The sequence below is a fragment of the Sarcophilus harrisii genome, chromosome 3 (genome assembly GCF_902635505.1).
Source record: "Sarcophilus harrisii chromosome 3, mSarHar1.11, whole genome shotgun sequence".
NCBI classification, from domain to species: Eukaryota; Metazoa; Chordata; class Mammalia; order Dasyuromorphia; family Dasyuridae; genus Sarcophilus; species Sarcophilus harrisii.
The window spans coordinates 23430499-23455922 of record NC_045428.1 but is presented as its reverse complement, the minus strand read 5'-3'; the positions used below and the strand labels follow the sequence as shown (position 1 = coordinate 23455922).

General features: G+C 33.7%; 1 protein-coding gene across 2 annotated transcripts in view; it reads left to right on the top strand.

Annotated features, from left to right (window-relative positions):
• The window catches only part of BCHE (butyrylcholinesterase), an 86276-nt gene that overhangs the window by 3192 nt on the left and 57660 nt on the right, over nt 1-25424 (top strand). For both annotated transcript variants that reach the window (XM_023500833.2, XM_012546611.3), the window contains exon 2: nt 4063-5587. In XM_023500833.2, coding sequence (XP_023356601.1) covers nt 4071-5587 — 1517 coding nt within the window. In that variant the 5' untranslated portion in view covers nt 4063-4070. The remainder of the gene's footprint in view (nt 1-4062; nt 5588-25424) is intronic.

Below are 25424 nucleotides of genomic sequence, written 5' to 3'. Positions count from 1 at the left end.
ATCATAATTATTGTGTCTTTAAGATTTATTCTTCAAATAAATCCATAGCTTTTATTTGACATTGTCAGGGCAACATAAATGTTTTAATTAAAATCAAACCCTGAAATCTAAAATACTCTTGCATATGTATATTTGTTATATGATCATAACTTGTAGCTAACAAACTCTGCATCTGGACACGTGTGGATGTGTATTTCTGTATGTTTGGAAAGTTGGGGCATTAAAGCTCACATACAGCAAGACAGCAGTAGAAGAAAGCTGTGCAAATTTTCTAAATCTGCCAGATCATGAAAAGAGCTTCAGAGTTTGAAGTAGCCCAGAGAAATATGGAAGCAAGACCTCACCATAGCTCTGCTTTTACAAAGCACCACTAGACAGAAGCTCTTGTACTCAAGGGAGGGATCTTTGAGGGAAAGAAAAGATCTCTAGGATGGGAAGGCGATATTGGGGTGATAAGTTAGACAGAGAAGGAATCACTTCTCATCTGATGTGGGAGGCACTCTTTAAATTTCCTTGTTTAGGAATGAAGCACCAGTCCTTCTCTTCATGTTATAGTTCTGTAAATACATTTAGTACAAGCACTAGGCCTTCTCTTCTCAGTGGGTAACATGACAGAGAGTATAAACTATTTGCTGAAGTAGTAATGAGCAAATATATCATTGGTATTTGAATGTAGACTTAGAGCAATATTAGTTATGAGGTTAAAGGTCATAGACATGTTATATAATCCAAAAAGGCAAAAGTTTAGTCATGTGTATAGAAATAATTTACTGGAATATGATTCCAGATAATGTAGCACACTGAAAAAATTGGGGAGAAATTAAAAACTAGGAAAAGTGAGATGCAAATCTTTGCAATTGATTGCAGATGCACTATCTCACATAATCAAATGTTAGGAAATACAGGCAGAAATGGATATAGTATTGAATATATAAGCAATTACATCAAAAAATTTAAGATGTAACTTTTAAAAAGCATATTAAAATGTGGCCTTATTAGTTAAGACATAAATTGATGCTTTTGAAATGGGTTTTCCAAAGAAAGATCCTCAAAAAAAAAAAAAAAATCATGTATATAAGGATCATTTAAAACAACTATCTGTGCAGTGTTGGTCAAATCACTTAATTTGTGGAGCCTTAATATTTTTCATCAAGAAAATAAAGGAATGGGACCATGGCTTCTATAGTTCTAAGCAGTGTTAGATATGAATTTTAATGATATAACAGAATTTAATGCTTATCCCTACCCTCAGTACCAGCACTCCAAAAGAAAAAAAATTATTAGTAAAATTTATACTAGTCCATATAAATGGTTGTCTTGAGGTTATGGACCTCCATTATTCATCCCCCACACTGGCTCCCACCCCCAGATACCCCTTTTCCTAAATAATGGAAAAGAATCATGCTATTGAGTTAAACAGGTCTTATTTCACAAAATCATAGCAATGAAGACATTGTCTGAGGCCTTAATCTCTACCAGCTCACTGTCTCAATCAGACACAATATATGCAAAGAATGTCTGCCTGGGTGTGGTGCTAGGCATCCCAGTAATATTAACTGTCACCTTTTAGAGCACAGGGATCACATATAATCTTATCAATTAAATTATTAAATGATCATTTTGTTCAAGGATGACTATCTGAAGAGGAGGAGGGAAAAGGAATATATATTCCATAAAAATACCGTCAAACTATAAATTTTAAGGATATTAAAAATAAAATGAAACTAGTATACCTTTATATATATATATACCATTTTTATTTTCTTTTTTGGGGAGGAAGGACATAGAATGTCCCTAGATTTAGTTTCTAAATCTAAGCCCAGTCACTTGATACATATTTCTAGAATTGAAATTTTAATTTAAAAAAAGTTTTCATAAGTTTATTTTGTAGTAAATTAGGTTACTGTTTACATTGCTGATATTTGTCAGTAATTATTACTATTGGAATATTTTATTTAATTTCCTTAAGTATTTGTGAGAAAGAAATGGCTTTTTTCCCCTATCCTTCAGAACGAATCTATTTTGGTGTGATAATTTTTATTTGTTCTCTTAGTCCAAAGCAGGTCCCCTTTATTTTAACTTTTAGAACATAGACTAGGGAATTTAAGTGATTTGATCTTGTCCATATAGTTATTGTGTTCTAAATTCAGTCTCGAACCCAAGATTTCCTCACTGAAATTCTGGAACTTTATCTACTGATCTTTCTAAGATAAGTATGTGTATTGGAACAGATGATATTTGCTTTTGTCTTACTTGTAACTTTTACAGTTGAGGTTTTATAGCCTCAATTGTTATTATTATTTTTTGATTGAATAATCAAATCTATCTAAATATTTTTAGCAAAGACTTTTCCTCCATTTATAAATTCTCTTGTGATCTTTTGGTGTCTCATTCTTTGTGATATCTTTTTGGAGTTTTCTTGGCAAGGGTATTGGGGTGGTTTGCCATTTTTTTTCTCTAGCCCATTTTAGAGTTAAGAACCCGAGGCAAACAAGGAAAACTTGGTCAGAGTCACAAAGCTAGGAAGTGTCTGAGGCCAGATTTAAATTCAGAAAGATGAGTCCTCTTGATTCTAAGGCAAGTGTTCCATCCACTGAATCATTTAGCTTCCCCTTTGATCTTTATACAAAAGATCAGTTCACCAGGACATTCTGACTTTCAAATGATCTTTGAAAATAATTTCTGATTGAATTATATTTCTAGCCTTCATATGTTTGTGTGAAAATTGGGAACAAGAAAATTGGGAACCATGGGAAAAGTATCTTTGTGCCTCCACGGAATTCAACTAACCCCTACAAAACTCCCCTCTTTGGGCCCTGGTACTGGAAAAAATCCACAGATGTACTTCTTTTGCATAAGGTGTATTACTTTCTATAAAAATCCCAATGCCATTTAGATTATTAATCTATCTCAATTATTTATTTCTTTATGAATAAGACAATAACATGAGCTAATTTAGCACCTGGAGTAAAGATTAAGCTTTGAGGAAACATAGATGTAGTCACTAGGGAGACCCTAATGTAATTTAGCTTATTCAATCCTTCTTAACAGTAGCTTTTTGTGGAAGAAAGGAAGAGACATTGACTTCTTAAATATGGTAAGTAAAGAGAAACAGACACAGAGAAGGAAGATGTGGGCACTTTAAATCCGATTTCCTTACATTGTCTAGTTCTGTGACTTCTCTGTATCTCAGTTTCCACATCTATGAAAAGGGAGTAATAATATCTACTGCAACTATTTCACCACTTTCTTGTGAGGTTCCAATGATGTTTGGAATCTTAAAATGTTATAAGGTACAATTTGAATGATAGGTTCATCCTTCTCATCCTTGCCCTCTTCATCCTAGTCTTCCTCCTCTTCATCATCATTTCACAATGTTGCCTTTTGCTGGTCCTATACAGTTAGCTATGGCATAGTACAAGTTTCAAAAAGGAAAAAGTTAGTTTATTTCATTGGATTCCCAGAATCCCCTTTGTTAAATTCCCAACCCATTTCCCTCAGGATTTATAAATTATTCTGTGTATTCTGTAGATATTTCCAGACAAGGTAGAGGGAATAAAAGGCCTCTCTTCCCTTCAATAATTTGTCAATTTAAAACACATGCACATACACAAATGTTTAAATACTTGTGTTTATAATTTTCTACTGCTTCAAAACAAAATTGATTAGAAATTCCAAATTTAAAATTGACTATAAATAAAATACAGTCTGCCCCATACATACACCATTATTCCCAATGTAATAAGAAACCATTAAACCTCTAATTGCAGACATTCACTTCTAAATCTATAATAATGTATAGTTTTATTTTCGACTCAGTTCCTAGTCAGCCCATTCTCCTTTTGGTCAACTGTAATTATTCAGAGATTTTAATGCAATACAGAGGAATATGTCTCTTGCTACCTAATTAATTTACTGAATAGAATTTTAGTCGGCTCACAAGCATCTAGTTTATATCCGAATAAATAACAAACAGCAATATTTAATTTTTTTTTTTTTTAGTGTAAATAAATGGGAGTATGAAATGCATCCTGATTAAGTGTTTTATTTATTGTATTTCAGACATCAGGATGAATAGCACTGGAGCCAGTGTACCCATCCTATTTTTTGTTTGTTTTCTTCTACTCTGCACACTCATCAGGAAGTGTGAGACTGAAGAAGACCTCATTGTAACAACCAAGCAAGGAAAAATCAAAGGAGTACAACTCCCAGTTCTTGGGGGCACGGTGACGGCATTTCTTGGGATTCCCTATGGAGAGCCTCCCATTGGTCAACTTCGATTCCGAAAGCCATGTCCACGGAGCAAGTGGTCTTATATTTGGAATGCCACCAAATATTCCAATTCTTGCTATCAAAACATTGATGATAGTTTCCCTGGATTTCCAGGATCTGAGATGTGGAATCCAAACACTGAACTTAGTGAAGACTGTTTGTATCTTAATGTTTGGGTTCCAACTCCCAAACCAAAAAATGCTACAGTCATGGTCTGGATCTATGGGGGTGGTTTTCAGTCTGGAACATCATCCTTACATGTTTATGATGGCAAGTTTCTGGCTCGTGTTGAAAGAGTAATTGTGGTTTCGATGAACTATAGGTTGGGTGCTCTTGGATTTTTGGCTTTGCCAGGGAATCCAGAGGCTCCCGGAAACATGGGATTATTTGATCAACAATTAGCTCTTCAGTGGGTCCAAGAAAATATTGCAACTTTTGGTGGGAATTCTAAAAGTATAACTCTGTTTGGAGAGAGTGCAGGGGCTGCTGCAGTCAGTTTTCACATTCTTTCTCCTAAAAGTCACCCATTGTTTACAAGAGCCATTCTCCAAAGCGGATCTGCTAATGCCCCATGGGCAATAATGCCTCCTTTAGAAGCCAAAAACCGAACGTTAGATTTAGCAAAATCTCTCAGTTGTTTTAGAGGAAATGAGACTGAGCTAATTAAATGTCTTCGGAATAAAAATCCTCAGGAAATACTGGGATATGTAAATCCCAGTCTCTCTTCAGGCTCTCTCTTAAAAAGCAATTTTTGTCCAACTGTGGATGGTGACTTTCTCACAGACATGCCAGATAACCTAATCCAGAGGGGTCATTTTAAACAAACACAGTTATTAGTGGGGGTTAACAAAGATGAAGGGACATATTTTTTGGTCTACGGAGCTCCAGGTTTCAGCAAAGATAACAGCAGTATGATAAGTCAAAAGCAATTCCAAGAAGGGATAACAGAGTTTTTCCCAGGAGTGAATGAACTTGGAGTGGAAGCCATACAATTTCACTACACTGGCTGGTCAGATGAACAGTATCCTGAAAATTTTCGTGATGTAATGGATGATGTCGTTGGAGATTATAATTTTATATGCCCTATTTTGGAGTTTACCAAAAAGTTCTCTGAACTAGGGAATAATGCATTTTTCTACTTCTTTGAACATCGATCATCCAAAACTCCTTGGCCTGAATGGATGGGAGTCATGCATGGTTATGAAATTGAATTTGTTTTTGGGTTACCTCTGGAAAGAAGAGTTAATTACACCAAAGCAGAGGAAATTCTGAGCCGCTCCATTATGAAGAACTGGGCCAGTTTTGCAAAATATGGGTAAGTTTCTTAAGTTTCTTTCCCTCTGTCTCTTCTTTGCCTCCTTCTCCTCCTTCTCTTCCTCTTCCTCCTCCTCCTTCTCCTCTTCCTCCAAAAAATCGCCATGGGTTCATTTAGGGGCATATCAAGTAATGAAAACGGTAAGGGTAAACTTTATTATCTTAATCTTCAGATAACATGGATTGCATTATTGCCACTTCATACCCACAAATTGAAATAGGCTCTTTTGGATATTTGGAAATTTGTATTAACCAATGGTTATGTGGATCTATATATGAAATAGATGTGATTTTCATCTTGACACAGACTGAAAGACTTAGGTAGAGAAATTAGAAATGTGCAGAAAGAGGAAAACTCAAGATTAATTGACAGTTATTAATTATAGATTTCAAATTATTATTTGAATCAAGATTAATATAATTAATAATCAAGATTAATTATAGAATTCAAAAAAAAGGTAGTGATGCTTAGGTTTAATTAAGAGAGGTGGAGAGTCTAGAACTAAAGAAATCATATTCAGATCAATCCAGAGAACTATGTTCCAGCCTCAGTGTCAAATTTTAGAAAAGACATGCATATAGAAGCTGGAAAGTGTCAGGTCGAAAATGATGTAGATATTGAAGAGAAAACAATTATTTCCCATATAAGTATCAATTGACAAATCTAGAGATGTTTATCTTGTAAAAGAAAATGTGTGTAGAGTAGGGAGAAGGAGACTAATATATGTGTTAAATATTTTGAAGACTATCTTGGAGAAGAATGGTCAGACTTATTTTGATCAGTCCCAGATGACAGAATAAGGAGCATGATCAGAAGTTGCAAATTTGACTTCATATCATGAAATGCCTCTTGCCAATAAAATAATTCTAATATAGAAAGTCATAAATTCCATTTCATTGAAGCTCTTCAAACAAAGCCTGAATGGTCACTCATTGAAGATGTAAGTCATAGGATTCTACATTAAGACCACAAAGAACTTTTAGACATTAAAGGATACTTATTTGGACATGGTTTGGACTAGAAGGATTCTAAGGTCCCATATGTCTTTAAAGTTCTGTGATACTGTTTTATTGCTTTTCTTTCACGACTTTGGAAAACATGTCACCTTTAACCACTGACCAGAGACTAAAGGGTAATATTTTTATTCCTTTATGCCTATTAAATTCCACAGCCTGGAGTTCACGGTTATCAACAAACTATCCTCAAAACTTATATATAAATGTATATTCCATTGTTACTCAAGAGAAACACCATTTTTCTCACTCTCTTCCAAGAATATTACTACCTCCTTTCTTTGTCTTGTGTTCTCTCCCCATGCAAAGAGAGGCTTTATAATGTGGTAGAAAGATAGCATGATATGGAATCAGAGATTCCACTCAGGAAGCTATTTCATCATGATAGGTATTAGTGTAAGTAACTGCAAAGGAACATGATTAAATATTTAGCTTTTACAATATGTATGGCATCATGGCACCATATATCAAAGTCACAGGTACCATGAAAATAAGAGAAAAGTCAGACAGTAACAGTCTAAGAGTTGTAAGGGACCTGGAATATAATGTGAAACAGTGCATAGAAGACTAGCCTTGGAGTCAGGAAAAAGAGGGGAACGGGATTCAAACACAACATTATGTGTTTACACCATTTCCCACCTTATTACTTCCATAGACTTTATTATGGGAACTGTTCCTTTTGATTCAACAAATGTTGTGTCTATATTTGTCATTTGCACTGTTTTTTATCTATTTGCCATCAATCTATTAATGTCTTTGTCTATCCATTTGTCCATGTTGACCTGTATATCTTTATACACACAGAGACACTTACATGTGTATATAAAATCTATTAATTAGCTAATCAGATAGCATCAGATTATTGCTACAGTTATTCTTCTAACTTTTCTCATATTTTTACTGTATTCTGATAGAAACAGCTCTCAAAAAATCACTATTCTGCTGTTCTATTATTACTTATGCAATGTTCTGACTTGACTATTGTATAGGTGGATACTATAACCCCATTATGAAATGTATAAAAATGTTGGAATATCAACTTATTTTCACTGGGCTCACTGACAGCATCATTAGTAAAACTAGTATTATTTGGGGCAATGAGAAGAAACTGTTTCTCATCTCTCTATTGTGTCTATCTTATCTATCCATTCATGTATCCATCCATCTATCTTATTTCTATCTAGATATATAGTTATAAATGTTGATAGATAGATAAAATAAATCATTATGTCATCTGATTTATTTTCTATTTAGGGATGTTCACATTCTCCCTGTGACAACTTGACTCTAGGACAATTTACTTACTGAATTCTCTAAGAAGTATTTCTTTTTATTTAAATAGAGAGCTTTTCTTTGGTTTGATTATGAAATATAGTGTCATGCTGGGTTTCTCGAAGGTGCTAAATGTATGAACCTTTAGTGATATGTCACACAGTTTCAATCTTTTCTTTGCACATTTTATATAGGATAGGGGGCACTTAGTGTGGGCTTCTTAAAATCCCCCTTTCTAAGATTTCTGGTAGTACTGACCCGATGCTGAATAATTATTGCAAATTGGGCTGATGCTAAACACCATTTGCATTTCTCAGGGAACTTTCATCTTTTTTCCCCCAAAAAATTTCAATTGAATTTATGTTATTTTTAACTATGTATGATTTTACAATCTTTTGATTTAACCATACTTAATATAATTGAATAAAATCGGTAAGATGTATATACCTGTTGATAGTCTTTCCCATTGTTCTTTGGACTGCAGTATGGACCTAACTGAATGTCAGTTTCTGATTTGCAACATTGGTGCCTTCTAGATTATCTTCTACCTACAAGTGGACCTTTAAAGTATCCCCCTCTGTCTTATTTTTTTCCTTTCACTATTACATCAATTTGGCACATATTCTATATCTCTGATAACCAGGGATAACATTCCAGATCCTCATTATTATTTTCAGTATTTCTTCTTCTTTGCTTTCCTCTTCTTTGTCTCCTTCTTCTCCTCTTCTTTCCTCTCTTCCTCCTCCTTGTCCTCATTGTCATCCTCCTCTTCCTCCTTCTTTCTTCTTCTTTGTCTTCATCTTCTGTCTCCTCTTTCTCCTCCTCTTCCGCCTCCTTGTCTTCCTCTTCCTCCTCATCCTTCTTCTTTCTTCTCCTCCTTCATCTTTCTCCTTGTTCTCCTTCTCTTTCTTCTTCTCCTCTTTCTTCTTTCTTCTTCTTCTTCTTCATTATTATTATTATTATTATTTTAGTCTCATAATAGATGGAAGGAATGTATAGCCCTTTGGGGATTTGACTTTGTAAGATTACAGAACATCTCAAAAATCCTAAATGAGTGTGCTAAGTATCACCAGCATAGATTGCTGTGTTTTTCATGACTCCAAAGCTGGAAATAAAACTGGACAGTGTTGAGAATGTTGGCAAGACAAGAGAATTAACAAAATCACAATGGTCATTTGAGTTTGAAATTAAACCTACAGGTTTATGGGATTCTCCCTGTTTCTTTTCTTAACAAGTAATTCAATTTCTCTGGAACATCCTTTCCTTTCATGTATTTTATTGTAGGTCTGGAGGAAGAACTAGGTAGGGGGGAGGGTTTTGCTTTTATAGTTCTGAAAGAACCTGGATAAGAAGTTCTATTTCTTGGTTGGGGCAGAAATCCCAGATTTTTTTCCAATATGTTAAGGAGAGAAATTTCTTACCTAAACTTATGAGCTTTATTGATTTATCTAGTATTTTATTGAAAATGTTATCACTTCCTCTAAATAGCATGGGAAGAGTTCTTTCCATCCTTAGGGATTTTATTTCTGCTCCTCTACATGAATAAATTGTATTCCTGTACTCATATTTATGGCTATGTTTTATGGCAGAGACAGTTTTGAGGGCCCCAAGGCTTCTAAAGATCTTTGTTCTTAGGTGTGGTTGATATCTGCAACCTCTGACTCATATAAGAAAAGTGAAGGGAAATAGAGCCTAAAGTACTGCCCAGAGGCATCAAGTGTTTTCTCTTCACCTGAAGATGGAGGCATATTCAGGAGAGACTAGAAAGGACTATGTGGTCTAGAAGGTTTGGTTCTTCCCTCTTTCTTGTTAGACTGAAAAAAAGAGAAAGCAAGCTTGTTCTCCAAGATGTCTGCTGGTACACTAGATTGCCCTGTTATATGGTTTACTTTTGTAGACTATTTGTTCCTTATTACTTGGAGTTATACTTAATGTGCTTTCCAACCATGTTGGGAAACATGATTCATATTTCAAGGCACTGAATATAAAGCAATAAATCTAATCAATTAATAATAATAATTTATATCTCCACTGACTAGGGACCAGTACTTGTTCAATGTGAATTAATTAAACCATACATAATATTGATGTCTCTTTGTTGCTTACAAAGGAATTAAGTGGCAAAATGATGATAACAATAATTTAGATTTACATAGTATTTTATATAACACTCTTCTCATATCATCCCAGTGCTTCAGAAAAAGAAATATTACCTTTATTTTCCAAATGAGAAAGCTGAAACTTGGGCCCTCTCATTTGAAATCCTAAGCTTAACAATCTCTCCCAAATTACCAATATATTGTCTTGATTCATTTTCACTTGTCTTTTCATTTGATGTTCACACCAATTACTGGAGACAGAGAGGGATTATTATCCCCATTCTACATATACAGAAAATGAGAGTCATGGAGATTAAATGATGCATAGTGGCAAACTCAGATATGGACACTTGTCTGATTCCCAATCTGCTATATTTTCTATTGAGGCAAGTTTTTTTAAGTATGAAAATGAAACATAATTAATTGTCCTGATAGATTTTTCATCAAAATATTTAATATGCAAAATAGACAAACTAGCTATATGATCCTGAGAAAGTCACTTAATCCAAATTGCCTCTCAAAAAAAAAAGTCAAGAAGAACTGATAAAATTCTATATTAATTATAATAATACTTTAAATCCTTCAAGGGTTATGGATAGAGCCTTAACTTTTATTTTTTGGGAGGGCAGAGAGTAGAGGGCAATTTATGGTCTTAGGGAATGGTCTGGAGTACTGAGTTTAGTTGATTTTTGCAGAAGTAAATGAGACATGTACCAAGATAAGATCTAAACCAGCTCTTTCCAATTTTGCACTCACCTCTCCATGCATTATGGCTCACAGTTTCTTATGATGTGGCAAAGGCTTTTAAGCCAAGACACAATAATGAACCTTTTCCAGATAAGTGAGTTTTCATAGCATTAACTACATCCTAAAATCTGAAATGACCTTATAGTCAGCAAATAGTAAAAAAAGAAGGAAAAAAATTGCTAGTCTTTTTTATTTAGGAAAAAATCCAAAATTTTCAAACACATTGCTGAGAGCAATATTTTTACTTGAATTTTTGTTCTCTTTAAGCTTTAAATTTCATGTATTTTTAGGAGAATCTTAATCCTTGTGTTTCTCATTCATTTACACTGAGTGCTGCTTTTGTAAGAACTGGTCCATGTCCAAGAAGCCTTCTAAGCTTTTTAAGATACTTTCCCTTAGCAGAGAAGTCATTTTTGGAAAATGTTAAATGGAAATCTCTATACAAAGCTCCCAAGGTTCACTGCAAAGTCTATGTTTAAGCCAGATTTATTACCTAACCAAGAGAATGAGAATAGCATGATTACTATCTCTCTTCCTGTAACTGAAATATTCTCTCTCTCTCTCTCTCTCTCTCTCTCTCTCTCTCTCTCTCTCTCTCTCTCTCTCTCTCTCTCTTTCTCTTTCTCTCTCTCTCTCCCTCCCACACACACCTTTTATAGCAGTATAGCTTTTACAACTAGAAATGACCTTATCTATCATTACAATCTATTCAGTCAAATTTAAACATAATTGAATTCAAAATAAGAAAATAAATTGTATGTCAAGCACTGTCACAGAGTCAGTTTTTGAGAGGCACAAAAGACCTAGCCTTCATCAAGTTCAATGTACACAAAAAGAATTCCTATAAATTTGTGCAAATTGGTTATTTACACTCTGCTTGAAGGTGACTGAGGGAGAGGAACTTGCACTCTCTAAGCAAAATATCCACTTTGAGAGAATGACAACTGGTAGAACATTTTTTGTCATCAATACTAAAGTATCCTCTTTGTAACTTTTACCCATTCCTGCTGGTTTTGTTCTCTACCAACAAAGAGGGGCCTTCAAATATGGAGGCAGTCCTGATGCCCACATCTCCTCCCCTAAGTCTTCTCTTCACCAAATCTATAAATCAGCATTTATATAGTAGGACTTAAGACACTTCACCAGACTGCTTACTTACCTTCCTTTAGATACTCTCCAGTTTATCAACATTTTTCTTAAGCCTGAGGTATACAGAGCAAAAAATAATTGTTACTATTAAATAACTCTTCCTTACACTTCTTAAGACTTTTTTTTCTACCTGCAAAATAGGAATAATAATATTAATATTCTTACAAGGTTGTTGTCCATATAAAATGATTGGTGGTTATATTTTGTTAACCTTAAAATCTTATTTAAAAATCACCTATTATGTATGAGGCACATATATACACACACTTTTAATATGCATGTATACAAATGTATGAATATATAGGTATGTGTATCAACAGACATTTATATGTGTATGTGTATGTGCAGGAAATAGATGTATCTACAGATATATCTATCTTAGATGTAACAAATCTATATCTTTATTTCCTTATCACCTTCAAGAAATTTGCATTCCGGAGGAGCAGGCAGATAATATATACTCAGATAATTAAAATAGAATGTACGATGTAGGAGAGAAAAATTAAAATTCTGGCAAAATTTCCCAAGGAAAATTTGTAATAGGAGAGAACAGATATAAATATAGGAATCAGGGAGAGCTTCTGAACTAAGTTGTTCTGTAGACATGAGTTTGGGAAGAAGGCTTTTAAAGGCAGATATCACTGGAAGTTTCGCTCAGGTAATAAGATCTTTGTAAATGAGTAGAGATGGAAGATGAAATGTCACACTCAGTGAACTACTATTTACTCCTCTCTGTTTACATGTGAAGAAATTGGGACCCAGAGTGGCTCAGTGACTGGCCCAGAATAATAGTCAATGAAAAGAAGTCCAACATTTTATTTTTATCATCTTATTTAAGTTTCAGAAGAAGTCCATGAGGTTGGTGCAATTGTTACTCTCCTTCTCTAGCTCAAAGACCTTGTCATTTTTGTCTATTAACAAACACTCACATGTGTCTGAGGAAGGATTTGATTGCAGATATCTCATTACGCTGCTTCATTAACCTAAATTGTTCTTATCAGCATTGCAATATATGGCTAATATCTTAATAGCCAAGCCTTGGGCCTACCCATGTTATACCCATGATATGGCATTCTCATGTTCCAAGATATTTGAGCAACATTAGCCATAGTAATTTATAGAGGCTATCTTAAGAAAGATATTACATTCAAAAGCCTGCTGAGTAGACATAGGAAGTGGCTCAAATTTCTTTGGCTGAGGAGCATATTAAAGGAAAGCTGATAATCATGACTGGAGTACTAGATAAAGCTCCAGGGCTGGAATCAGGAATACCTGAGTTCAAATCTGTCCTCACACCTTAGCCATGGAAAGGCCTGTCACTTAATCCCATTTGCCTTAGTTTCCTTATCTATTAAATATCAGAAGAAGGAAATGCCAAACTATTCTAATATCTTTACCAAGAAACCTCCAAAGGAGGTCACAGAGTCAGACATGACTGAAATGAACAACAATAATAATGGACTTAATTATGAAAAGAAACCTAAAATCTTGCATTTAAAATAATATTTTATATTATCTGTATTTTCAGATATATCCCCCCCAACTCTCATACCCAGAAACCTTTCCTCCCATAAGGAATTAACAAATAAATATATGTGAATAATGTACATATAAATAAATATGTGTGTATTATATATATAAGTATATATATGTATATATATATAGTGTGAGTATATATGCATTATAGTATATGTATGTAGATATGGCAGGTATGTAGATATGTGTATGAGTGTGTGTATATGCAAACATATATATACGCATATATAGTGTATGTGAATGTATTTATTCATATTTGTATATACATATATATGCATACACACATACACAGGGGGAGGAATCAAACACTGAAGTAAAACAAAACCTATATTTCCTTTTTTTTTTTTTTTGAGTTACTGAACTTGTTTTTTTTTTTTTTTTTTTAATTTAATAGCCTTTTATTTACAGGATATATGCATGGGTAACTTTACAGCATTAACAATTGCCAAACCTCTTGTTCCAATTTTTTACCTCTTACCCCCCCACCGCCTCCCCTAGATGGCAGGATGACCAGTAGATGTTAAATATATTAAAATATAAATTAGATACACAATAAGTATACATGACCAAAACGTTATTTTGCTGTACAAAAAGAATCAGACTCTGAAATATTGTACAATTAGCTTATGAAGGAAATCAAAAATGCAGGTGTGCATAAATATAGGGATTGGGAATTCAATGTAATAGTTTTTAGTCATCTCCCAGAGTTCTTTTTCTGGGTATAGCTAGTTCAGTTCATTACTGCTCCATTAGAAATGATTTGGTTGATCTCGTTGCTGAGGATGGCCAGGTCCATCAGAACTGGTCATCATATAGTATTGTTGTTGAAGTATATAATGATCTCCTGGTCCTGCTCATTTCACTCAGCATCAGTTCGTGTAAGTCTCTCCAGGCCTTTCTGAAATCATCCTGTTGGTCATTTCTTACAGAACAGTAATATTCCATAATATTCATGTACCACAATTTATTCAGCCATTCTCCAACTGATGGACATCTATTCAGTTTCCAGTTTTTAGCCACTACAAAAAGGGCTGCCACAAACATTCGTGCACATACAGGTCCCTTTCCCTTCTTTATAATCTCTTTGGGATATAATCCCAGTAGTAACACTGCTGGATCAAAGGGTATGCATAAAAATCTATATTTCCTAAAAGTGAAGTAGGGGTAAGTTCCATGCCTATGCCCCTCTAACCCTGGTACATTTTCATGTCTCTTGAACCAATCTTGATAAATATCAGCATTCTGTATTCATTATGGAATTCAGGGTTTTTTTTCTATTTTCTATTTTTTTCTATTCACATTAAATTAAATTCACATTAAAGTATATTTGTGGTAAAGGTGATGAAGCCTCAGCCACACACAGGGAGTGACTGGCAGAACTGCCTTGCAGCAGACCTAGCCTTCTTTCTACTACTGCTGCCTCGTGAATAGTGGTAAGTAGTGGACATAATGATGTAGGATGATGTTTATCTCTTCCTTGCATGTCTATAAATAGGCTTCTCCCTAGAGGGTTATGGGCTGATTCAGGCTTCATGAAGAATATGATATTTCATTGGCTATTAAATGATGAAAAGAAACACAATGGTAAAGTAGGAGTTGAGAGGAAAGGGGAAGGAAATAAATGTTTACATAGTGCCTACCATAAATACTACAAATATTTTCACAATGTATATATACAGATATATATATATATATATATATATATATATATATACATATATACATTATTCATTTATATATTTATTTGTTAATTCCTTATAAGAGAATGGGTTTCTGGGTATGAGAGTTGGGGGGACATATCTGAAGATAAAGGTGATATAAATATTTGATTCTCATAATAGTCCTGTAATATAAGTGCTCTTATTATCCCTATTTTATTTTATTTTATTTTTATTATAACTTTTTATTTACAAGTTATATGCATGGGTAATTCTATAGCATTGACAATTGCCAAAGCTTTTGTTCCAATTTTTCCCCTCTTCTCCCCACCCCCTCCCCCAGGTGGCAGGTTGATCAATACATGTTAAATATGTTAAAGTTATTATCCATATTTTAGAGTTGAATAAGCTGAATAAACAAATCAAGGTTAAGTTACTAACTTTGGACCACACAGGTATTAATTGTATAAAGTCAGATTAAAACTCATCTTTTCTGACTGTGTGTGTATCTCTATCTCTCTCTCTCTGTGTGAGTGTGTGTGTGTGTGTGTGTGTGTGTGTGTGCGCGTGTGTGTGAAAAGATGGGGAGAGATATATGTTTTTTCCTTTGTATGTCCTTAATTTAAGAAAGAATTATATCAAGATGGACAAAGATTAATAAAGTGAAAAAATAAATGTGACTGAACGTCTCAGATTTTCAGTTGTCATCTATATCATAAAATTAACACAATTGTCATTTATTTATCTACTGAGATAAATAACAAATAAGCTATTATTCCACATTCAAGCTAAATATTGGAAAACAAAGCCAGGATTCTCCAGTTTTTTTAATAGTTGATAACATGAGGCCAAATTGCATAAGATGAAATAGAAACAGGTTAAATGTAAAGTCCTATTTTTTGGTGTAAAACATCAGCTTCACCAGTATAGGACTTAGTAACTTGTCTGAGAAACAACCAGGAATTCCAAGCACAACAAACTCAATATGAGCATTTCTCTCCAGCAAAAGAAGATGGGAACTGGCTATTATTAGCCAGGAATGAGACCATGATGATCCTATTTTACCCTGATCATAATCATTTTGCATTTTGCTAGCCTTATCAGAACAGTCGTTGATTAGTGGGAGAATGATCTGAGAAGAACAATTAAGCATTATGGGAAAGAGGGAGCTGACCAACTGTGCTTGACTTCAGGAGAGAAATTTACAAACAATGAATAGAAGTTATAAACAGGCACATTTTTTCAATGATGTAACCCATAACTTCTTAACAATTTATCCCAAAGTGGAATGTACTGCCTTGGGGGAAAAGTGACTTTCCCATCCTTGGAGATCATCAGACAAAGGCTAGAAGACTATTTATTGGGGCTGTTGAAAAGGATTTATTTTCATTCATATTTGATTAGTCTAGACACTCCACAGCCATAGCTTCCCTTTCCAGGTATCTCTAAGGCAGAGTCAGATGGGAACTTTAAAAATCTATGCCACATATAAAATGATCATATCCATTCACTATATTATTTCCAAGCACAAGAAATATGGAATACTAATTTCTAAAGTTCTGACCTTCTTTTCAGGTAATAGTTTATAACCTTGAAAAATCTGGATATAAAGTCCTTAGAACTTTTCCAAAGAGTTAGCAATGCCTTGAATTTTTATGACAACTATTATGAGTCACAAGAGCAACATTTTTATTTCCCAAAATTTTGCAATAAAAATAATAGACTTGGTGTTTATGTGTATAAATAAATATACCAAAATGTTGATAAATATATAAATGAAGAAAATATAGGTATTTAAGGAGTCAGGCCTGTTTTCCACCCCCTGAAAATTCATCCCCTGATTTTATGTATATTATTAAGCCCCTGAAATCAGAAAGCATTCATTCATCATCTTTTCTTTTCTTTTTAAAGAAGTCTGTCAGAAATAATTTAACATCAAATAGTTTTCTTAAGTAGCAGAAAAGAGCGAAAATGTCACTGGAACTTAGCACTGAGATGGTTTCCTAACAACTACAATATTTTGAAAAGTTTTATGCTGTCTCTAGTGTAGAAGTTCTTTCTTCTTTTAGTTGTACAATGCCTAAAATATTGTGACTCAAGTTATAATTGAATTTAGGAGTAGAACGATGACCTTGGATTCCATTGGCATAGAAAATTTCTGATTGAAGAAACTTTTTGTACCAATTCAGGTCTTTCAAAGCAATTAAAACCTGAGATGATAAGGGACTTGCCCAAGGTCAAACAAGTAGCATGTATCATTGTTGATAATTAGACTTAAGTCTTTTCAATTTGCAAGCCAGCTTTCTTTTCAATATGTTATGCTGACTCCCATATCTTCAATGAATTTAAGAAAAACAATTGTTCTTTCAAAAGATGTCCAGTTAGAACAGAGAAGAACTACAGTGATCTTATAACCCAACTGTTTTGTGAAACAGAATAAAATTCTGAGACACAAGGACATGAATTGATGGTCCCAATGTCACATAGTTTTCTTGATTTCAATTCCTGTGCTGATTACCATACCCTTTCCTTCTCAAAATTCATTAAAAGGAATGCCTCTCATTTCTCACCATCTTATCTCCTATTAAAATATGAGAGATTTTAGGAAAACCATTAAGTAACCATCAGAGGTAGTATGTACAGTGGCTAGATAATAAGCTTTAGAACCAGGAAACCTGGATGTAATTCTTGCCTCTTATCCAGATTGTATGATCTTTGGCAAATCCTTGAAACTCTCATTATTGTAGGTCATCTAAGAAAGTAACAGAAAAGGTCACAACCTGTCTTTGTCAAAGGAGTTTTTATTTGTTTATTGTTTTCCTTCTCTATGATATTCCAATATACTCATCAATCCAAGGTCCAGTTTTCATTCTTATTTTTGACCTTAGACTTATGATACCCAAAATTGGAATCGATGAGATGGTAGAGATCATTGAACCCTCAGTTCTCTGCCACTATTCTATTAAAACGGTTGTCTTAAAGTTCATGAATGACTTTCCAATTGTCTAATATACTAACATTTTTCTCAACATCACCAAATTTCCAATGTGGAAGGAACTTTGGAAACTCTAAGTCCAAACCATACATAAGAATGAATCCCAATTCAATCATGTAACTTTTGGAAGAAAAAGGAGGAGGAGAAGGAAGAGGAGGAAGAGTAGGAGGAGGAGGAGAAGGAGGAAGAGGAGGAGGAGGAGGAGGAGGAGAAGAAGAAGAAGAAGAAGAAGAAGAAGAAGAAGAAGAAGAAGAAAAAGAAGAAGAAGAAGAAGAAAAGAAAATAGAATTATTGTTCCAGTTTAAAAAAATCAAATTACATTTTATTTTTCATTTAACATATATTTATTTTGTCTTCCTCTCACCCATTCTCACCCACCTTGGAGTAGAGAGGGGGAAATAAAAATAAATAAATAAAACATTTGTTACCTATGTGCCCATTTAGAAAAAGAAATTCTCATATTGGCATTGCTCAAAAATGTGTATCTTCCATATGTTTACTTGTTCCAGACGGTCCACAGTCTTCTTATTTACTCATCTCCATCTGATGACAAGGATAATTTCATTTTGTCTATATATTCAAAGCCTGGAACATAATTGCTACTGAATAAAATAATTGTTAATCTATAGAAGTGTCTTATCTGCAGCATTTGACACTAGAATGGCTCCTTCATCTCAGTACTTTCTTCTCTACTTACTTCTGAAGCTCTAATCTTTACTGGCTCTGCTTCAATTTCTCTCCCAGGCTTTTAATCAAGTGATTCTATTTTGTAATTTTTTACAAAGGATGTTGTCCATGACTCTGGCCTTCTTCTTTGCTCTGTATGCCCACCTTCTCTTACAAAATTTATTTAACCCTTTAGTTTAAAATGCTATTTTCCCATTGATCTATATCAGGACTTTTCAACTGAAAGTAATTGCTTTCCCTTACAATCCTATATGTTTTATTTTATGCATTCAAAATTCTTTTTTTTTTCCTGAGAAGAGGTTCTTAAACTTCTCCAGATTAGCTAGGAGCTCCATGTTGCAAAAAAAAGTCAAGACCTTATATTCAAGAGTCTAGATTTTGAATTGTGAACTCTTTTTCTGTACTGAACAGTGATCTCTCCAGTTATCTCTGAACCTTTTCTGTCTATAAGGTCTACCAATATCTTCATCTCAATATTTCTGAAGACTGACTTCTTTTCTTTCTATAAAAAGCCATATTTCCACATTTTCTATTTAGTTATTTCTGTCATTAGTAACACTATTGACATAGTCTACTCCTTTCCCTGTTTTTTTTTTCTGTTTCTTTGTTTTAATTATTATTTTTTATTGCTCAGTTAAGTCAGAGAATCAGTATTACTTTATGTTTGTCCATAGAATAGTCACAAAATCTCTTAATTTTTCATATGTAAAATAAGGATTGGCCTAGATGATTTCAAAGTTTCATTGATACTCTAAAATTGAGATCCTTTTAAATCTGAATCTTGCCCTTTTGCTCTTAATACATTTTCACATTTCACTCACCAACAAATTGTTGGCTCTACCTGTGAAACTTTCTTCTCTTTCCCATTGTCATCATCACTTTAGTGTGGACCTTCATTACTACATTCTTGTCTTATTAAAAAGTCTACTTAGTCCAATACACTGTCTACTTTCTTTAACATTTTTTCCTATGAAATAAAGACTGTTTTAGAAATCTTTTTTTAGGGATTTCTAGGGATGACTAAACTAACTCAGCTTCTGGGACTGAACTGCTATGATTGCAGTTGAGTATAAAATTCACCTAACCCTTTATGTCTTGGCGGGCCCTGCTCACATGGAACATCTACCAATCTACCCAGGAACTCTGCCCTAATTAAACATATTGTCATTTTACCTTTTACCACATACATAATTAACTCTCTTCTTTCTACCTCTTGCTCTTGTAGTATAAAAATTGAATAATTTATAGTTCTATTTACCATGTTAATGACTCTTTAGATCAAAATTAAATTTTCTGGTCACCATTTCACTATAAGTACTATATCTTCCTTTAGAATTCAAGCTCCTTGAAGATGGAGTGTTTCACTTCTGAATTTTCCCAGTGACTAGCACATTTATAAATATTGAATCATTGGTTCCTTCCATTTAATGGGACCTCTCCATAAGGTGGCTTCAGCTACAATGAGGTACCTCCTCAAGGATAGCACCAGTTGATAAGGCCATGATATTTTTATGCATTGTTTACATGTCAATATTTAAACTTGATACTTATGAAATAGATTGACTTTCATGTTGGTAATTTTAGAATACTTGAAATCATATGTGCAGAAGCTACAAAGAGGAAAGTACAGTCAAGCTAAAATTAGAAAATGAGAAGTCTATGGGCAAGTTGGAGTTTGTGAAATATTGTCATCTTGCCATCCAGTCTAATTATTTTCAGGACTATAATTAGATTATCTGTTAGATAATATTTCAAGTACTTTCCAAAGTAAAGGGGGGAAAAAGCTCTTACTCTCTGATTCTATGTCTCAAGGTTATTTGCTTAACTGGAAAATTTGAATTCTTTGAATAAGGGTCAAGCATGGAAAAATACTCTTTGGAAATCATTAAGTGACCATAATGAAATCAGTATTTTTTTTTCAGAATTTAACATGAAAAAGACAAAAAGAAAAGGAACACAGTGGGGATCTGTTAGAAATATTGGAATTAAAATTAAAATAACATCAGAGGATAATTTAGGATGACACAAAATAACTAGGCTATCTCTTTTAGAGGACTAAACATCAAAAAGTTTCTATATAATGACATTTAATGGTGCTGAGAAATGCTGTTTTTGTTCTTGGATCACAATAGAAAGAGATGAGAAAATCAGAGCCCCCAAAGATGAAAATGAGGAAAAATGATCAGAACCAAATTTTTTTTTTCTTTTTTTTGTTTGAACCATTTTTTTTTTTCTTATGTTGATCACAAATTCAGAGTCAGACAAGTCCTTGGAAATTATCAAGTTCAGACCTGTCTATTGACAGATGAGGAATGTGAAACCTGAAACAGTTCAATGAACTTGGCAAAGGTGGCCAAATACTTAAAATTTACAAAGTGATATAAAATATATATGCAAAGATTTGATAAAACTACATATATATATGTATTTCTTTTTTCCGTTTTTTCTTTCTCCCTCCCTCGCATTTCCCCCTCTATTTTTCTCCCTTCATTCCTTCCTTCTTCTCTTTCTCTTTTCTTTCCTTCCTCCTGCTCTCCCTCCTTCTTTCCTTCCCTCCCTTACTTCTTTCCTCTCCTTCCTCTCTCCCTGCCTTTCTTTCTCCCTTCTTCTCCCTCTTTCTCTCTTCTTCCCTTGCTCCCTGCCTCCCTCTTTCCCTTCCTTATTTCTTTCCTTCCTTTATTTTTCCTTCCTTCCTTCCTACTTTCCTTTCTTCCTTCCTTCATATCTTCCCTTCTACCTTTTTTCTTACTATCTGCTTTCTTTCTTTCCTTCCTTTCTTCTTTTCTTCTTTCCTTCCTTCTTTCCTTCCTTCCTTTCTTCCTTCTTTCTTTCCTCCTTCTTTACTCCCTCCCTCCCTTTCTTCTTCCCTTCTTCCCTCCCTCCCCCTCTCTTCCTTTCTTCCTTCCTTCCTTCCTTCCTTCCTTCCTTCCTTCCTTCCTTCCTTCCTCTCTTGATTTCTTTCTCTTTCTTCCTTTCTCCTATTATTTCTCTCATAGCTACTTACATATCTACCTTCTTATTTGAACATCACAACAGTAGTTTTAAGTAGTTGTGAGATGTATTCCCTCCATTTTATAGACAAATAAACTGAGGTTGGGAGGTTAGGTGATTTAGCTATGGCAATTCTGATGTGAAGAATCCAGCCTTATTGATCTCAACTATACTATACTCTTTGCACTAAGTGATACTGATTCTCTTGAGGAAAGTAAAATAGCTCAGTACACATTTCACTTTAAATTCTAATGTTCATTACCATAAAACAGGAAGAAATAAAATATGGCCTTTACAGGTGAGGAGCACACCAGGAAAGCACAGAGGAAATATATTCATATGATTTACTATTTATTTGAAAATATTTATTTGAAGATCTTTTGGGGACCTCCCTGTTCAACTCTTTCACAATATATTCCTTTATTCTGTGGACTGACATTGTATACTTCTATTGTTGTTTCTTTATGCTGATCCCATAAACTCTTTCAGTCTATCCATTGCCTAAAAATAATTTTAAACCTAAAACAGAAACTGTTCATATTGAAATCAATACTGCAAACACCATAATAGGAACTAAGCCAGGGAATGAAATATGGCATCAGAACATGCACTTCTTAAAACTCCTAATTGAGTAATCTTAGATCCCTTCCCCTTTCTGAGTTTACATTTCATGAGTTAATTACTGGGTTAGGTAATCTTTAAGAATTATTCAAATTCTGAGTCTATGGTCCACATATGCCAATAAAAATATTCTATAATCAAAATGCCATATCTCCTCCATAATGGATTTGAGGATCAAAGTATATTTAATCTAATTATATGGATAATTGCATTTTCAAGGTTGAAAGAAAGCTTTACTTGCCCAAATTTATCAATTAAGGATTATTATGAAGTCATATCTACTCAGGACACTAGTACTTAAAAAAAAAAAAAAAAAGCATTCGGGGGCAGCTCAGTGGATAGAGTACCAGCCCTGAAATCAGGAGGACCTGATTTCAAATCAGACCTCAGACATTTAACATTTCCTAGCTTTGTAACTCTGGGCAAATCATTTAATCCCAAATGCCTCAGCCAAAAAAAAAAAAAAAAAAAGCATTCAAATTTTATCAGAAAGTGCAGATAAGTGTCTTCCCTCTTCTTCTGAATACTACTATCTTTGGCCAATCCTTCTACTTTATCATGATACAGGCAATCAACTTGCACAATCATTTTGCAGATTCATTGTAGCGAGACAAGCCTTACGAGTTTATCCATAGACAAATACATCCATTTGGTAAAGGATAATAGATTCCCTATCCTGGACAATTCAATTATTTTTAGAGTTTAAACTTTTATTTAGATACCTAGTTAACAAAGATTTATATCTGTAATTATATTTGCTCCAAGATTAGAGGTAAATATGTGTTGGGCAAAAATAATGAATCAAGATATAGAAAACTCAAAGTCCAGTGTGTGTGTGTGTGTGTGTGTGTGTGTGTGTTTATAACTCTTCTACACACTGCCATTATAAAAGAGAAGAAATTGAATTAGCCTCATTTAACTGACGCTTATTATATAGTACAATACAATAAGAAATAAAGTTAGGAAGACACAGGCTAGTTGGATTAAGAAAGTTGCAGTCTGTGTTTGTTTATCCTTGTCTTTAATCTCAGTCTGTCTCTTTTTCTTCTATCTTTCTCTCTTTTCTCTGAATTTTTTCTTTCTCTTTTCTCTGTTTCTCTCTTCTTTATTTCCTTTCTCCTGCCCCTCTCTATCTTTTTGTTCTCTTTTTTCTGATTCCTTCTCCTCTCTTCATCTCCCTCTCTATCTCTGTCACTTTATTTATCCACATTGTCATCCCTGATAAAATATGGAGTCCTTGCAAGAAAACACTTATTAAGTTGTGATTTTATATCCCAAGTGCATAATGTCACAGAGCATGGCACATAGTAAGTTCTAAGTAAATGCATGTTGATTGATTGGCTTTTGACAGATTGATTTTATCTGTGAAATATTCTATAATCAAAATGCCATATCTCCTCCATAATGGATTTGAGAATGGATAATTACATTTTGATCTTGACTTTGAATCAGGTGTTCGGGTTTCTATCTCTTAATCATTTTAAGACATTTTAGCACATTCACTTCCCGACTATAGGCTTTATTTTGGATTGTTATTCAATCATTTCAGTCACATCTGAGTCTTCATGTCCACATGTGGTGTTTTCTTGACAAATATACTATAATGGTTCATCATTTCCTTATGTAGCTCATTTTATAGATGAGGAAACTGAGGCAAATGATTAACTGAGGTTAAATGATTTTCAGAATCACAAAGCTTGTATCTGAGGCCAGATTTGAACTCAGGAGGATGAGTCTTTCTAATTCCTGCCTCCACACAATATTCTATACTCTATTACCTGATTAACCCTGGACTTTATTTTATGAATGTGCAAAGTTAAGGAATTTGATTAGATGTCATGCTATGTCTTCCTTTCCTAGGAGTCTATGAATCTAAAACAATGAACAAATAAACAGAAAAGTTTTTAGAATAGTTGAAATACAATTCCTTTTGTGAGTGATAGGGAGTTTCTTCTTTTTATACAATATGGAACCTATTGATTATTCACTTACACAAAGTTCTAACGTTATTATTTTTCTGATTTCCCTGATTACAAGTGATTAGGATCACTTCTTAACAGTGCTGGAAAGGTCCTCAATGGCCATGTATTCTAATTCCATTATTTTAAAGATGAAAAAAATGTTTAGATAGGTCTAATAATTCCCCAAAAGTAGTTTATAGAAGAGGTGAGATTTGAGTCTAGATCCTCTGACTGCAAAGTCAAGATCCTTACATCATGTTATGTGGATAGATAAGCAATGGAAGTGTCAAAGGACAAGATTGGGGTTGTCCTTCTTGGTTTGCTCTCATTTCTGATTTCTTTACTTCTCAATTCTTTTGGGAAATTTGTGGATTGATGCAGAATTTATCATTGTTTTGTCCCTTGAATATCTTTAGTACAACAATCTTTTACTTCAAATTTCTGATTAAAGTAATTTAAATTTAACATATAATTTTCATATATGTGTGTATATACAGACATGTTTACATTATATATGTATACATACACATACATACACACATGTATACAAAAGCATATACTTGTGGTTTATTTTTGATTAGATAATTTAATATTTCTATTTTCCACTGCAAAAGTTTATACAATATACACACACATACACACATATATGTATGTATTATATCATATATCATGTATGTTATGTGATAATATAGTTTGCATATTATAATAATGTATGTAACATATAATGTGTGATCTTTTAATCCTTTGGCATGTATCTCTGATAGTACTCTTAATGAGCTTCTGTAGTATTTGATATCTGTGCTTAGAGTATTCCTTGAAAGTTTTATCTTTCCTCTTATGGTGTTTAACTATAACAAAAACTTCTGTGTACTCTCTTTTGAGTAGGCACTGAAAGCTTTTTACACTTTCTGTTAAATATTCTGGGGAAATGAATTTGTTCAGAATGGCTATGAGAAAAACATTCTAAAAAACACCTTATTTTAGTATAAGCATCTTTTTAGATTTATTCTATCAAACACAAAAAGATCGTTTTTCCAATTTCCAGTCTGAAAATGCCCATCACCTTTCATCACATTGTCAGTGACCTAATTTTCTTTACAGTTTTTCT